Source organism: Pipistrellus hanaki, assembly GCF_964339955.1.
Source record: "Pipistrellus hanaki genome assembly, chromosome: 2".
NCBI lineage: Eukaryota > Metazoa > Chordata > Mammalia > Chiroptera > Vespertilionidae > Pipistrellus > Pipistrellus hanaki.
Genome location: NC_140504.1, coordinates 146,170,190 through 146,187,352, shown reverse-complemented (window position 1 = coordinate 146,187,352; position 17,163 = coordinate 146,170,190). Strand labels below are relative to the sequence as shown.

Below are 17,163 nucleotides of genomic sequence, written 5' to 3'. Positions count from 1 at the left end.
GAACTCCAGTTCTGGGAGATACTCTGGGGGACCCAGGCACATACGGGGTGAAACTGTACTGTCTGGCATCGAGACAGGTAAACTCTAAGCATCTGGACAGGAACATGAGAACGGCTTACTCTTAGAGGTACTTGCAGCAATCATTGTTCCTGCACAGGGTTGCAGGATGCATAGAACTGGGGACTTCTCTGGTTCAGGGCAGCCACAGCTATTTAATCCATCCTGGTAACTCCCACTAGAGGACCCCACCCAATTTGCCACCCCACCCAAGCTGTGCACATCAGCTTTTGCATATGAATGGCTGGTCCTTTCACCTAAAACAAACTGCAACTGGGTCAGAGATTCCAAAAGAAGGCCCACTGCCAGGCAGCAGCAGTAGCTTTGCTTCACCCCATGCAAAGAGGAGGAATCTGCAGATGTCTCTGTAGTCCTGTTGGGTGTCCCCAGACAGTGGCTGACCTTGCACCTCCTTGGAGATCCAAGAGCCTGTATAACCAGTACTCAGAGTGAGACCATACCAGATTAAAACTCTTCATATCCATAAGAGACACACTCAAGGGGCAGACTCAGTGAGCACCAAAGTCCTACTGAAGCAAGTCCTACCCCATAAGGGTGTCTCCTGCGCAACAGATCTTCCAGTGTAGACACAGCTGGTCATCACAGCTAATTGCCCTGGAGGTCAATTCCCAGTGATATCAACAGCAATCAAGGGTTAACAACAATAAGACTATGCAAACAGCCCACAAAGGGGTGCACAAGAGTGTCCGACTCAGGTGACTGGGAAGCCTGAGACACTGGGCCCTATAGGACACCAACCATACAAGGCTGCTCTATCAACTCAAGGAGACTTAGTAGCTACCCACAGAGAAGCAGCCAAAATACAGAGACAAAGAAACAAGTCACAAATGAAAGAAATGGATAAAAGCAAAATATTGGATATAGAGTTCAAAACCACAGTTATAAGGTTATTTAAGAATCTTCTAGAAACCTCCAAGAAATTTAGTGAGACCCTCAGGATATGAAAAAGGACCAATCAGAAATTAAGTATACACTACCTGAAATAAAGAATAATATATAGAGATTCAACAGCTGACTAGAGAACCCTAAGAATTAAGTCAAAGAAGAAAAAAACACCCAATTAGAAAAGCAAAAAAGCAAAAAGAATTAAAAAAATATGAAGATAGTGTAAGGAACCTCTGGGACAACTTTAAGTGTACCAACATCCAAATTATAGGGGTACCAGAAGAAGAGAGAGAGCAAGATTCCGAAAACATATTTGAAGAAATAATGACAGAAAACTTCCCCAACCTGGTGAAAGAAATAGAAAGCACAGAGAACCCCAAACAAGAGGAATCCAAAGAGGACCACACCAAGTCACATCATGATCAAAATGACAAGGGCAAAAGACAAAGAGAAAATTTTAAAAGCAGCAAGAGAAAAACAGTTAGTTACCTACAAGGGAGTACCCATATGACTGTCAGCTGATTTCTTAATAGAAATTATGCAGACTAGATGGGAGTGGCAAGAAATATACAAACTGATGAATACCGTAGCAAGAACCTACAATCAAGATTAGTCTACCCAGCAAAGCTATCCTTCAGAATTGAAGGTCAGAAAAGGAGCTTCACAGACAAGAAAAAGCTAAAGGAGTTCATCACCACCAAACCAGTGTTATATAAAATGCTGAAGGGTATTCTCTAAGAAGATGAAGAAAAAGGTAAAGATAAGAATTAGGAACAAAGTGACAACAAATACATATCTATCAATAAGTGAATCTAAAAATTGAGTGAATAAAAAATCTGATGAACAGAATAAACTGATGAATATAATAAAATCAGAGGCACAGAAAGGGAGTGGACTGACAATTATCTAGGGGAAGAGGGTGTGGGGGTGCAGGAAGAGATTGGACAAAAATCTTACACCTATGGATGAGGACAATGGGGGGTGTGTGTGTGTAAAAGCATGGGGTGGAGTGGGAATTGGGTGGAGGGGAACTATGGGGGAGAAACAACTGTAATAATCTGAACAATAAAAATTTATTTTTAAAATGTATATTTAAGCAGTACATGACTGTATTTAGAAACCAAGATCTTATACTAAACATGCTCACTTCTACAGTGCCATTGCTTTCTCGGTGGACAGCTCTAGAAATATATGTTTCTATCCTAATCCACACACAAACGAACATCTGTGTTTATTTCTTTATCTATCTCTTTGTATGTGTGCTTATACCAATTCCAAAACATCATCATAGGATTCCTGCTAGCCTTCTTTTTCTTATCTGTAATGTTTTTGACAAAGAGAAGCCTAGAACTTATTATTTACAATGTATTTATTATAGTTTTTCTTCAATTTTAGTATGAACAATGTTTCAAAGTTCCTAACCTGAATCCTTATGGTTAATACATTTATTAACCAGAATATGGTGTTTTACAGTTCCTTATATCTTTATCCTTAGAGTATATAGTCAAAATACTGTTTTCTGTAGTTATTTAGGTTAGTTCTCTTCCTCCCCATTCCTCTCCTTCAGTGTTATATTAATTATAGGCACACAAATCGGTTCATTCATTATTGTCTATAGAGTAGTTGCCTTTATGCACAGGGGATCCATTCCAAGACTCCCAATGTATGCTTGAAACTGAGGATAACACCAAACCATATATATACTGTATATTTTGCCTATGTATATATTCATATGTCAGACAAAGTTTAATTTATTAATTAGGCACAATAAGAGACTAACAATAATAACTAATAATAAAACAGAATCATCATAAAAATATACTAGAATAAAAGTTATATGAATGTGGTCTTTCTCTCTTCCCCTACATCCTCTCTCTCCCTCAAAATATCTTATCAAATACGCACCCTTTTTGTTATGATGTGAGATGATACAATGGCTACATACTGTGATGAGGTGAGGTACTCAATAAGGCATTCAATTAAAATTAGAAATTTTTCATTTCTAGAATCTTCTATTTAATATTTTTAGACTATGGTTGACTCCAGGTAATTGAACCAGTAGAAAGAAAAACTGCAGTTAAAAACTGGAACTACTCTATTGTGTTTTGATTTCCCCTTATATTTTCATTGATTTTAATGATTTTAATGATTTGTTTATTTATTTTAGTGTGAAGCATTAGTATAGTTCTAAGAGTAACAGCCATACAAAAGGGTTTACTTTGAGAAGTGTTGCTGTTTCCCTATACTTACTACCTCTTTCTTATTCACCTTTTTATTTTATCCTTTTCCTACTTGCTACTAACCAATCTCTTTAGTTTCTGCTTTATTATTCCTGTACTAGTGGCCCAGTGCACAAAATTTGTGCACGGAGGGAGGTTCCTTCAGCCCAGCCTGCACCATCTCCAATTTGGGATTCTTTAGGGGGTGCCTGACTGCTGGTTTAAGCCATAGGGATCGGGCCTAAACTGGCAGTTGGACATCCCTCTTGCAATCTAGGACTGCTGGCTTCTAACCACTCACCTGCCTACCTGCTTGATTGCTCCTAACTTCTCTGCCTGCCTGTCTGATCACCTCTAATCTCTATGTCTGCCTGCCTGGTCGCTCCTAACTGCCTCTGCTTGCCTGCCTGATTGCCCCTAACTGCCCTCCCCTGCTGGCTTGATCTCCAGCAATGGCCCTCCCCTACCTGCCAATGGCCCTCCCCTGCCTGCCAATTTGATTCTGATTGGTCAGTTTCTGTGCCAGTCAGTGTCAAAAGTTCCACCTCCTAGGAAGCCATGGGTTCTTCACAGTTGACCCAGGTTCAGTTCTGATTGGTCAGTTTCTATGACAGTCAGTGTCTCTGGGCCTATCTCCAGGCCTGATCAGAGAGGCGGGGCTGATCAGCAGCCCATGTGGAGGCCTGGAGAGAAACAGAAGTGTGGCTGTTGGTGAAGCCCTGAGAGAGGCAACAGCTGATCAACAGCTGCCATGGAGGCTGCAGATCAGACCCTGGCTCTCTCTCCTGGCCTCTCTCTGGGCCTGATCCACAGCCCCCTCAGCAGTCAGTGCTGGGTTGCCACGGCACTGACTTCCAGTGTTTGCTCAAATCTTTGGTTGGTTGTTACGGTTCCTGGGTTTTTATATGTTTTTTTTATATTAAGATATCTTTTGCACAAATGAGTAGAAACGTGTATATTTTCAATTTCCTTACATGAAAGTTGGATTACTATAAATATTCTTTATTTTTTTTTGCACTTACTTTTTTCACTTAACAGTATATTCTGCGTAGTTCTCTACTGTGTATTGTACCATCATTTCTTCAACTGATCTCTTATGTGTGGGCATTTAGGCTCTTTCCAATATGTTTCAATGATAAACAATGATCCAATGCATAACCTTGTGTATATGTATTTTTTGCATTGTATTTCCAAGATAGATTCTTAGAAGTGGGATTATTGGCCAAAAGAGAAGGACATGCATACTTTTCTTACATATTGTTCAATTCCCCTTCAAAAAGGCTTTACCAGTTTGCATTCCAATTTCTTTGTAGGCAGCATATGTATGCGTCTTATTTTGTTATGCATTCAGCCATCTTATGTCTTTTGGAGCATTTAATCCATTTGCATTTAAAGTTATTGTTGATAAATATGTATTTATTGCCATTTTATTATTCATATTGTTATCTTTTTTTTTCTCTTCTTAAAAAAGACCATTTACCATTTCTTGTAATACTGGTTTGTAAAACGCCTTTATCTGTTTCTACTCTGTGGAGCTCTTTATCTGTCCTTTAATTCTAAATGATAGCTTTGCTGAGTAATCTTGTTAATAGCTCTTTACTTTTCATCACTTTGAATATTTTGTGCCAGTTTCTTCTAGCCTGCATAGTTTCCATTGAGAAATCATCTGAAATCAGTCTTATGGGAGCTCCTGAATAGGTAACTGCTTTTTTTCTTGTTTTTAAGATTCTCTCTTTGTAACCTTTGATCTTTTGATTATGATGTATCTTGATATATCTTGAGTTTATCTTGTTTGAGATTCTGTACTTCCTGTGCTTGTATATCTAATTTCTTCACCAGAAATAGGAAGCTTTTTTTGTCATTATTTCTTCAAATGGGACTTCAATTCCTTGCTCTGGTAACCTTATGATACAAATGTTGGTACACTTGTTATCTCAGAGGCCCTTTAAATTATAGTAATTTTTATAGATTTTTTTTTTTCTCTTTATGGTTCTGATTGGGTGTTTTCTACTACCATATCTTCCAAATAGCAGATTTAGTCCTTTACTTCATATAACCTATTGTTATCTATTAGCTTTATTGGAATTTTAAAAATTAATATTTGCCATTTCAATAATGCCTATATGTGGGTATATAGGGAATCAAAGATCATTTTCATGTGCTCAGTGGGAATCTTATTCTTTTCTGTTTTGTTTTCTTCTGTCTCTTTAAGGTTGGGAGAAAGAAACTTAATGACACGTGGCATGCTGCCAGCTGTTTGCTGCTTTGAGTTTCAGTTTCCTTTCTCTCAGACCAGGAAGTCAAGGATCTCAGCAGAACTTTCTGTCTCCAGAATGTTTCAAATACCCAAGCCAGATGGAGCAGCTTGCACTTTATTTAAGCCTGATCCAGCTTTTAAAAATGGGTAAGCGACTTCCTGCCATCCACTGTGTTCTCCTTGTGTGAAGAAAATGGCCTGCTTTTCTTTCTTAGAAAAGGAATTTCCGAATGAAATTGGTGTTAATGATCATACTTCTGTTGTTCATATGAAAGCATATGAATAATGAAAAATTTTAAGCACAGGGACTGTAGAGAGAAAATTAACTCTAGTAGAATGTCCTTATAGTTGTATCATATTTGTATTTTATCTCATTGCTTCCATTGGATGTGTTTTCTTCTGACCAATTCTTCCTTATAATGTGTATAAATTGATGTTAAATGTATTCTTCAAGTTTTTAATTTCAGGTTTATAGATTTTTTAAATCCAGAATTTCTTTTTTCTTTTTAATTTTTTCCATTGTGCTGTCAACCATTAAATTTTATGTTTTAATTATCTGAATAAGCCAAGCATATTTATTTAAAAATCTGTGTGGGTAACTCCAATATAAGTTTGTTGTTTTTTTTTACTTGGCTTTCTAGCATGTTGTTTTGTTTTGTCCCTGTGTTTATGATCAGTATGAGGCATTTGGTATTAAAAAAAAAAGATTGCAGAGATAATTGGAAGCTAAACCAATGTTCTCTTTACTTAGACAAGATTTATTTTGCAAGCATCATGCATCCAGATGCTTTATTTTAACCCTGTCATACATGGAGATTACTAGCAAATGAAATTAAATCTGTCTACTTCCAGTCCACCCACCCTCACTTATTCCGTGTTCTTCAGAATCCTAACCCTGAGGGAGAGTTGCTAAGCATTTCCATGGCATGCCATATTTCCTTAGCTTTATGAGTCTAGTGAGCACTTGGGCTAATTGCTCAGCAATTTAGGTACCTCTTCTATAGTCGATAAGTGCACCTCTGGAAAATGTGCTCCCAAAAGCCAAGCTTAGTTCTCTATTCACTTCTTTTAGAAATCTTTGCAAAAAATAAAAATAAAACATTCTTCACTGCTTTGTTAGGTCTCCAATGCTTTCAGATCTATATATATTTTACAGTTTTATCTTGCTTTTCCAAATTTTCTCATTGTAAGAATTGGCATGATGACTCATGTTACATTTTGCCACTCTAGGACCTCCGTAACTGTTAACACTTTTCATATTTCAATTTCTTTCTTTGTGAGGTCTTTTCTGTATGAGTTCCTCATTTCTATCTTTTAATTCATGGGCTGGGGAACTGTGGCCTGTGTGTCAGCTACTTGTTTTAATTAGGTCAGAGAAAAAATAACTACTGGAACTAGAAGCAGAAATCTCTACTTTAAATCACTATGCTACCATGTTTCCCCGAAAATAAGACATCCTCTGAAAATAAGACCTACTTATAGGTTTCCTTCTGAGTGAAATATAAGGCATCCCCTCAAAAATAAGGCTCCCCCCTAGGCTAAACATGAGAGATTTGGTCCACTGATTCTAAAAGAAATGGAGTCACAAGAAATTCACCAGGAAATTCAGGAATTGGATTGTTATGATGATGTTCCAGAAGATGATGACATGATTGTCATTGAATAAATGAGTAAATTCTTGATAATGTAGGATTCACAGTTTGTCTGGTTTGTGTTGACAACTACCATACTACCATACCGTATACAGGTAATAAATTTCCTTTATTTTCATTTTACAATAAATGTGTACCATATTCTTCTTCATGGAAAAATAAGACATTCCCTGAAAATAAGACCTAGCGCATCTTTGGGAGTAAAAATTAATATAAAACACTGTCTTATTTTCGGGGAAACAGGGTATATGTTCCTCTTAACCTGTTATTGTTTTTGTTTTGTTTTTCCCATTAGATACAGAACAATGGAAATGACAACCAGATTGACATGGAATGAAGAAAAGATTCTGCAAAAGCTGCTTGGAAATGTTTCCTTGAGTCTTTTTTATAAGTCTAGTGTACATGAATGTTCCATTGAAAATATGCTTGATATGTGCAATCATCAAGGATCCACTATAACAGTGATTTACTTGCCCAACTGTATTGTTGGGGCATTTTTATTTGGGCACTATCCTAAAATGGATAAAAATTGTAGAAATCAAAATTATTCTTTCTATTTTTCACTTAATAACACTAGAACAACTGAAGTTTTTAATGTAGAAGCACAAATTGATTCTGGAAAACTGGCATTTTATTCCTCTAATGAAATCATTTTCTCCTTAATTCCACATGAGTCCAAAGTTTTTATTCATCAATCATTAAAAATTGAATTAGGAATACAACATTTCACTTCCTCAAATTATTTGGAATGTGAAGTTTTCCGCGTTGAAGGTATGATAGATACTTCTACATTTTCACTCCAGTCTTTGTGTTTGACAGGTTATAATCTCTCTATATAAAAGATTAATATGGAAATTGTCCCCACAGGAGTTCGACCAATCACTTGCTATGATGTTAGCTAACAACCAGGGGGTGGTACGGAATGAAAGAAGGCCCAGGCCGGTAGCCAGAAGGCCCTGATCAGCTCTGATCACTGCCCAGGCCAAGAGACCCTAGCTGTGAAAGAATTTCATTCACTGGGCCTCTAGCTGATCTATAAGCAAAAGGAAAAGTGAGAGGGATTTTTTGCCATCAATTTTCTCTTTCATAAACTCCAAAGGAAACCTAGGATACTGGAAAGTATAGGCAGTTTTGAGCAAGCTAAATTGGTAAATGTAAGTGAAGAGACAGAAATGGAAATAGGGGTTGGGGGGGTGAGAGAAAGATAGAGAGAGAGAGAGACAGACCTTACGATAGATAGATAGCAGGTCTATTTTGATTTTTGGTTAGTCTGAAAATTTCTAGGCATGTTTATGTGAAAGTTTGCAGAGTGAGTTAATGTATTGATGTTACCAGATGGGACTGGCATGGAGTGTGTCTGCTGCTAGCTGGCCTGTAGTGTGTGGGTTCTTGAGACTTTGTGTAGGAAGTATTTCACAGCGTAAATCCGGATTATTTTGAGTGTGTGTTTTTATTAAAGCTGGGGCAATGAAACAAAAGAATTTGGGTTGAAGAAGCAACAGGGATTGCTTAAGCGATGCTCTGCTTTGGCTCTCTAGAAAGGTTATAGGGAAGAAGTGAGCCAAGGTGGGACTACTTTTAGCTCACTGGAAAGTGAAGGCCGCAGAGATAGAAGTGAGTCAAGTTAGAGATGCTTTTAATTCACTGAAAAGTCAGAGAAAAAGAGGGCCTTGGAGACAGGATTGGGGAAGGGGGTGGGGAGTAAACCTGGGAAGAGCTATCATTACCTGCTGCTTCCCTGGTTGCAAACCTCATAGGAACCCTTCGGAGGAAGTAAAAAGTCCATGCTCCACACCGGGTCTTTGTCTTGAGGGTTTTTATCTCTTTTCTGTGGGTGAAAATCTTAGGGGAGAGTTTCAGTAGAATATTCATTAGCTTTCCAGGTATGTTTTAAATATGCTGATAGATCAAAATGAGGGTATAGGGGTATTTAAGATTTTTCTTTAGTCTGTTTACTGTTTTAATTTTATATTGAGTATATGTGGCTTTAATCAGGCTTTTGCTATTCGTTTCCCTGACTTCATCTGTCCTTGGGTTTATCTGGCACAAATGGCATTATCTTGTTCTCTGTTCTTTATTTCCCTGACCAAGGAGATTTAAGCTATGTATCCTCTGTTTAGGGAGAAGAGGTATAAACCATTTGTTTTCAAGAGTCCTTGGTTAGGGAAGATAAAACCTTGCAATTTACTAGCTGGCTGTAAGTTGTTAAAATTATTTGGCCTTGTTTAATTATCTTGCCTCAGTTTCCACATTCCACTTGTCCAGGGATTTTTCCAGCTTCTTAATATCCTGCCACATTGAGAAGGTACTCTTTCCTCTTCTTATTATGTTGCCAGCACTAATTCCTCATTGAATAGCTCAACTCTGGGTTATGCAAGCACACTTAATGCCTTATTTAGAAGGTAGACCACATTTAATAAGACTTTAAAAAGAGATCTAAAGAAGTTTAAAAAATTACGGTGCTGTTTTATTTCCTATAGGAATTAATAAAGGCTACATAAGGAGGATAACAGGAGTTGCACAGTAAGTTGGACTACCTAATTACTCATTTCACCTTATTTAATAAAGAGAGATTATACTAATTGACCCTCATGTTGTCGCAAAGATGGCAGCTCCCACAGCCAATAAGGAGGGAATATGCTAACTGACTGCCACACTCTCAGAAGTGGCAGTGCCTATGGCCACAAGGTGGCGGTGCCCCATCCCTTCAGCCCCCCAGCCACCCAGGGCCAGCCTGAGGTGCAGGCAAGCCTCAGATGGTGGCTGCCCAGCCCAGCAGGGCCACCCAAGGCCTAGGTAACCAGGGCTGGCTGAGGCTTGTGCTGCTGGCAGTGGCAGCAGAAGAAATGTGATGGGGTATCGCTGGGTCGCCTCCTGCCCCAGAGGGCTCCTGGACTGTGAGATGGCCCGGCTGAGGGCCTCTAGTTTAGAATAATTGTATATATGGCACTATTAAAGAATTATCAAAATAAAAATCATTTGGAGTGATAAAAATGCATTATGATATTATTGACATAATATGTTCAATGCAATTTAGAATAATAACAACAAAACAAGACATGACCAATTATAGGAAATTTTAAAAAGTGGATGACAATTTAACTTCAGGTTTTACTTTTGACCTGTAATATTCAAAGTTTTCTAGACAAAGTATAGATGACTATTTTAGACAATGTCTGAAATTTTTCTGTATGAATAAAGTTTTTGGAGAATGTCAGTAAATTTTTAAAATCAAGGCATCTTTCCCCAATTATATGTAAATATATCTGCATTGCATATATTTTATTTTTATTTCTTTTTAATATAATATTACTGAAAATAATAATGCATTTTCACTGTTGTTATTTCTTATAGATGTATGTGGTCTAAAGTTAATAGTTTGACAATGATTTGGTTTCTGGTCAATGTTTAACTTTAGTCAGATATAGACAAATGCATTTCCTTCAAGCACAAAGTACATTACCTAGATCATTCAAATCATATGATAGAAGATGTTAACATAAACATAATAACTAAGTAATTAAGACATTTTTTTAAATTGGAGTCAAGAAGCTCTGGAAGAATTGTGCTGGTCTTTATGGAAGTTTGGCTATTGTATTTAACCACCATATTTTAACAGGTACAGAAATGGGCTCCTAGCAGAGCTCAGAGGCTACAGACCCTATACAGATTTGGTTTCAGAAATTAACATTCTCTTGCTGGGTCCAGTTGGGTCTGGAAAGTCCAGTTTTTTCAATTCAGTGAAGTCTGTTTTCCGAGGCCATATGACTCGCCAAGCCGCAGTGGGGTCTGATGTCACTAGCATTACTGAAATGGTAAGTTATCTTTGAATTTTCTGAGGATTTTTATAAATTATAGTTATTAGGTTTATTGATTTTTTTTTGCCATTTTCTCTCAGACCAATAACCTCCCTTTAATTAATAAATAATTAAATGCTAAATCAACTGTAAAACAAGAGTAAAAGTTGAATGAGAACTACCTCCATGAAGTTATATTATACAGCAAGGCTTTCCATTTTTATGGATGGGAAGTAGTTATATGAAGTAGTTATATGAAGAATGATTTGGGGGGCAATAAAACTGTAAAGTTTTTACACATTGTAAAAACTTTGTGTAAATCCTCAATCATTATATTTATTGTATATTTGCTCATGTCCCACATGGCTTTATCTGGATTGAAATGATTTTCTCTTTTTATAAAAAAAAGAAATGAGAATTACGTAATACAGAATTTCCCATTACATAAGATAATTTTTTAAGAAATAATAATGAGCAACAAAATAATAATTCCCTTTGGTGGGTCAACCTTCAAATACTATATTATTTATAAACAAACTAAAGGCCCATTGAGATCGAGATCGCAGGGCTCCCAGACTATGAGAGGGAGCATGCACTGGGTCTCTAGTATAAAATAAAACCACTCACATGGATAGGATCTAGACAAGTTCAAAAAACAAAATTTTCCTACAAACACCATCTTATTTATAAACAAGCTAGAGGCCCATTGCACAATATTCATACAAGAATAGGCCTTCCTTCCCCTGGCTTCACTCCCAGCTGCCCAGGAGCCAGCACATCCCCACTCCCAGCCCGCCCAGGAGCTGGCAAGTCCTTGCTTCTGTCCAGAACACTGCCCCTGTAGCTCCCTCCACCACTCTCCCTCCTCCTCATAGCAGGCATCCCTCCCCTCCCAGCCATTCCGCACCTGCATATGCAAATTAACCCACCAACTTTGTTGGCTTAATTTGCATACTCACTCTTATTGGCTGTGGGTGTAGTGGAGGTATGGTAAATTTACATTTTTGTCTATTATTAGGGAAGATATGTTTAAGGAAATAAATACTAATACCATTTAAAAACTGTTACTCTAAAGATCTTCAAAGTATGATGCAATATTTACCTAGAAACTTCCATTTTATGTTTGTAAAAATGTTACCATATAATCAAACAAAGAATAATAAAAAAAGAATAAATAGAAAATTTCATTACCAAGTTGTGTTTATCTAAAACCACTACAACCTAATATTGTCATCTTCTGATCACTTATATGCTATCTACTGCCAGTGCAAAATTTATCATAAAACAGTAATGGCTCATTTTAGTGCCATATTCAATAATTGAAAGCATTTTCTATGATTTTCAAGAATCACATTTTGTTTTTTGATATGCATCATCTTAATACTTTGTGTAATGAAATGAGAAGTATATATAAAGTGCTTCCAATGCATATTAATTAAAGTATGGTGGTTGATGAGTAAAGGTATGGATGTGATTGAGTTGTGAGCTGAAATTTTCTCATGTAACAAAATTTTAATAAAAAAGAAAATGAAATACTTGCTTATTCATACTGTATACTTGGTAGTTATTTTTTGGAAAATGCACAGAGCAAGCCTATCACTACAAGTAAAACCAACAGTGCTTGTTTCCAATAACATTTTAGGTGTAAACAAAAATATTAGAACTTTAAGAAACATATATCCACCATGCTGAGCTTGATAACTTTCTAACAGTTACCTGATCAGATTAATAGTGGTTTTAAGAGATATGATGTTTTAATATTGTACAATGAAATGAGCTAATATTTGGAAAATCTAGGTAATCCAGCCAGTGAACTGATATTTTTAAATGACCAATGCATCAGGTTACAAAATTATCTGTGGGTAAAATATATTTCAGTGTGAGATAGATCAGTGAACTTAATGTAACAGAGTATGAAAAGTCACAAATTCCATATTGCAGCTAATCTTTGAGAACTTACCACTTGTTGAACTTTCTGTATATGAATGAGGAATATACAAGATTCTCTGAAAAATGTAAAATTAAGTACTTCCTTTCTTTCCTACCACATGTGTATGAGGCCTGATTTTCTTTATATACTTCAACCAAAATAATATATTACAACAAAATGAACGCAGAGATAGATATGAGAATCCAGCTATCTTTTTTTTTTTTAATCAAACACTAAAAAGTAATGTAAAAAATAAATGAATTCCACTCTTTTTGAATAATGTTTTTGGAAAGTAATTTTTCCCCCCATAGAAATCTTGTTTAGGTTATGTAATATTAAATCATTTTTAAATGATTTAAGAAATGTTTAAAATTCTTTCAGTTTTAATTTATGTCAAGTATTAATAAATATAACTCACATAAAATATCTGTAGAATTCTCAATAATTTTTAAGAGTCTGAGGTGATTCTGAAACAAAAATGTTTGAGGCCAGCAGTGTTCAAATATTAACCAGTCTCTGTCATGAATACTGGTTGAAGAATGCAATTTTACACCTTCCCTTTTTTTGCAGTATAGGATATACTCTATTAAAGATGGGAAAGATGGAAGATCTCTGCCAATTATGTTGTGTGACACCATGGGGCTGGATGAGAAAGAGGGAGTAGGATTGTGTATGGACGACATACCCCACATCTTAAAAGGCTGTGTGCCCGACAGATATCACGTAAGAACTATCTAGTGCTCTAAAACATTTCAGATAATTTCATTATGCTTTTTGTTGATTTTTTTTACTCCATAAGGAATTTTAACTATCATAAGTTGATTTCAACACTACACAACACTACTGTACTTTAAATGAGTAAGTATTCATATAAGTAGAGTTATTGCTCTTCTTTTTTTTTTTTTTTTTAATATATCTTATTGATTTTTTACAGAGAGGAAGGGAGAGAGGGAATAGAGAGCTAGAAACATCGATGAGAGAGAATCATAGATCAGCCGCCTCTTGCACACCCCCTACTGGGGACGTGCCCACAACAACAGTACATGCCCTTGACCGGAATCGAACCCGGGACCTTTCAGTCCGCAGATCGACACTCTATCCACTGAGCCAAACCGGTCTCGGCATTGCTCTTCTTTAGTATTAAGAAATGTAGCCAAAAGGCCGGGTTCTACTTCCATTAAAAGGTCAGGAGGAGATTGTGTTTACTATTATAGTATATCACTGTTTATTATTATGTATATTTATAGTAAAGCAGTAGTTTAATTTCAGATTTTTTTTTTAATCACTTAGACAAAACATTGGAACAACTAATTTTTTTTTTTTGGTTGAAGCATGATGTTATACTGTAAATACTTAGTATTCATTACTTAAATACTCCTTAAATCCCTAGATCTAAAGGTTGGCTCTGCCACTACCTAGATGTGTACCCATAAGCATGTCATATACTTGTCTCTGTAAGTCTTAGTTTTTTCATATGTGAAATGTATTGTAGGTAATAATAATGTCTATCTTATAGGGTGGCTGAAAAGATAAATGAGAAAAAAAAGATAAATTTTCAAAAAGTTAACCATCATTATCATCTTTCTTTTAAGTACTAGATGTAATATAGTTAGCCTCAATTTCTAAATAGTGATTTCTTTTGCCTCTCAATTGTGCTTGATTGAAAATCGTAGCCATGTACTCATACAGGGTTTCCCAAAAAATGTATGCAAACACTTTGAATAATTATAAAGGCAGTGTACATTAAAATACATTTCAATTTTCAAAATTGAGGTATCAGCTGCTAATGCATGTATGTATATATTTGAGACACACTATTTTAAAAACTATTTATTTAAAACCTCAGTTGTGTCAGACACTATGCCAGTTGCTAGAAACATAACACTTAAATAAGAACATAATTCTTATCTTCATGGAGATCACAATTTAGGAAGACATAAAGACATAGGGAGGAAGAACAAAGTAGAAAGAAAAATTATGAGCATACTAATACCTTCATTTTTTACAGGGGAGAAAAATGAACCAATTCAGTCTAACAATGAAATACATAGTTAAAACTATGTGTAGCGGGGCAGAAGGGACCAATGGAGAAAAAAAGGGAGAACATCTGTAATACTTTTGAAATATGGTAGCAATCATACTTGGGTAAAAACTGCTGTTTGAATTTTAACCTTGCTATATGACTTCAACCTTTGATTACTTGCTTAAAAAATAGGGTAGTTACAGGAGATTGGAATGTAGCTTGGAATGGACTCAGAAGCTTCAGGGGTAGAAACTATAGATAACCTTTAGTTCTGCTTTTGTATTATGGGCAAGATAGGGCCACATTCCAATGTACAGCAGGGTGTGACTGGGAACCAACCCTGCTGGCTGTCCCCAGTCTTTAGAATTTAGTCTTTAGGATTTAGGAACAGATAACTGATTGGCCAGTTCTTTGTCCTGAGGGGCCAATCAGGGTTGGCTGAGGCAGTGACATCACCACCGACCTGAGTAAAACCCCTGGACTGGGCGATATTCGCTCTCTTCCTCTTCCGCCATGCTGCTGGCCTGAGTGGGACAGCCCATGCTAGCATGGAGATGGCTCTTTTGTTTATTGCATCAGACTCGGCTCCCTGGTGGTCCTTAGGGAATTCGTCTGGTATCCCCAGCCAGGACCATGAGGGACCCCGGTCCGGAGAGCCTGACTGGCCGCGGTAGGTGTGTGTTTGTCTGTGTTTTTGTGTGAGTGCCCTGGAGGGACTGCCCCTCCATCTGGGCTCTTGCCTGGGTGTTTGCCGGCTGCTGCGTCAGCCAAGGTTTGAGCCCGGATTCGAATCTGTAATAAATTCTAGCATGCTTAATCAAATTGACTCCGGTGGTCCATCTCTTGGGGACTCGCTCCGTAACAACTTTCAGTAATAAAGATAAATTTAAAACATAATGAATCAATCTCTTACTATGTTTTGTCATCTTTTCTCCTAATCCTAGAACGATCATTGTCTTGTGGTAAGGCAATATTAACATGAATTTGAAATTTGGTATTTGTTCTGTTTTACTTTAGTTTTTTTCCTTCTGGAAAAATGAAAAGAAATTATAGTATTTTACTTTTAATGAGATTTTCAGTTTTATCTCTCCTTTTCTCTCTATTCATTAGTTTATTTAAGTATGTAGAATGCTTAGAGAGCAGTCTTAAATGATGTGTAACATTGAGAATGATAGTTTTTCTGGATAACGTGAACTATGGATAATTTTTCACCAAAATAACAAAGTGGTTTTTCTATAACAAAGATGTAATTCATTATGCTCTCAGTTGGAAGGAAATATGGAAGGCAACATTAATAAATCTGCGGGAGGAGAAGCTGCCGGAAGGGAAAATGCGGGTTGGAGGTTAATGATGGTCACATTTGAAACATGAATTTTGTCTTAAAGGATTCAGCGGAGACTGTCTAAATGTTACCTTATGTTCCTCTAACAGTTAAGTCCCCAGCAACCAATTACATGTGACCATCCTACTTTCATCACCTCTCCATCACTGAAGGACAGGATTCACTGTGTGGCTTATGTTTTAGATATCAACTGTATCAACAGTCTCTCCTCTAAAATGGTGGCAAAGTTCAAACAAGTTCAAAAAATAATATTAAGCTGTGGTGAGTACCATTTCACTTATTAATATTTTTTATTTTGAAAGAATTATAGCTTCATAGGCAGTTGCAAAGGTAATACAGAGAGCTGACATGTACACTTCACCCATTTCCTAAACCCTGGGTTGATTGGTGCACACCCTTGACTGAAGGAAAGGCCCTAAATCCTACTCTTCAATCCTGAAAGACTAAAATGGCTATAACTTTTTGTCATGTGTTATTTTCCTTTGGCTTGATAGGAGAATCATTTCGCCACATTATGTTACTAGATTAGGATGATCAAAACCAGGAACTTGACATTGTGTAAATTTGTGTGTATAGCTCTTTGCTGTTTTATCCTGTGTAGGTTCATGTGACCTAGTACTATAATCAAGATACAGAAGTATTCAATCACCACAAAAATCCCCCTTAGGATACCTCCTAATCCCCCACCATCCCCAGTTTTTGACCATCACCAATCTCTTCTCTCATTCTATAATTTTGTTATTTAAGAATCCTATTTAATAAAATTAACCATTACTCCACTAAAACCATGGTCCATGCCCACATTCCATACCCACCAGCCAATTAGGGGTGAATATGCAAATAAGTCTAAACAAGATGGCTACAGCCACAGAGAGCAGGAGGAAGGCTTGGATTTCCCCAGCGATGGAGGAAGCCAAGCTTTCCGCCTTCCCTTGCCAGCCTAGGCCTCCACTCAAGGCTACAAAGTTTCAATTATAGAA

At 36.8% G+C, this 17,163-nt stretch overlaps 1 protein-coding gene across 1 annotated transcript in view; it reads left to right on the top strand.

The window, feature by feature from the left end:
- Positions 1-5,435: 5,435 nt before the first annotated feature.
- IFI44L (interferon induced protein 44 like) overlaps positions 5,436-17,163 on the top strand; it is a 44,215-nt gene continuing 32,487 nt past the window's right edge. Inside the window, exons 1-6 of the mRNA XM_084872180.1 lie at positions 5,436-5,586; positions 7,387-7,862; positions 9,572-9,614; positions 10,711-10,906; positions 13,389-13,541; positions 16,273-16,444. Of these exons, the coding sequence (XP_084728306.1) occupies positions 5,516-5,586; positions 7,387-7,862; positions 9,572-9,614; positions 10,711-10,906; positions 13,389-13,541; positions 16,273-16,444 (1,111 nt within the window). The 5' untranslated portion in view covers positions 5,436-5,515. The remainder of the gene's footprint in view (positions 5,587-7,386; positions 7,863-9,571; positions 9,615-10,710; positions 10,907-13,388; positions 13,542-16,272; positions 16,445-17,163) is intronic.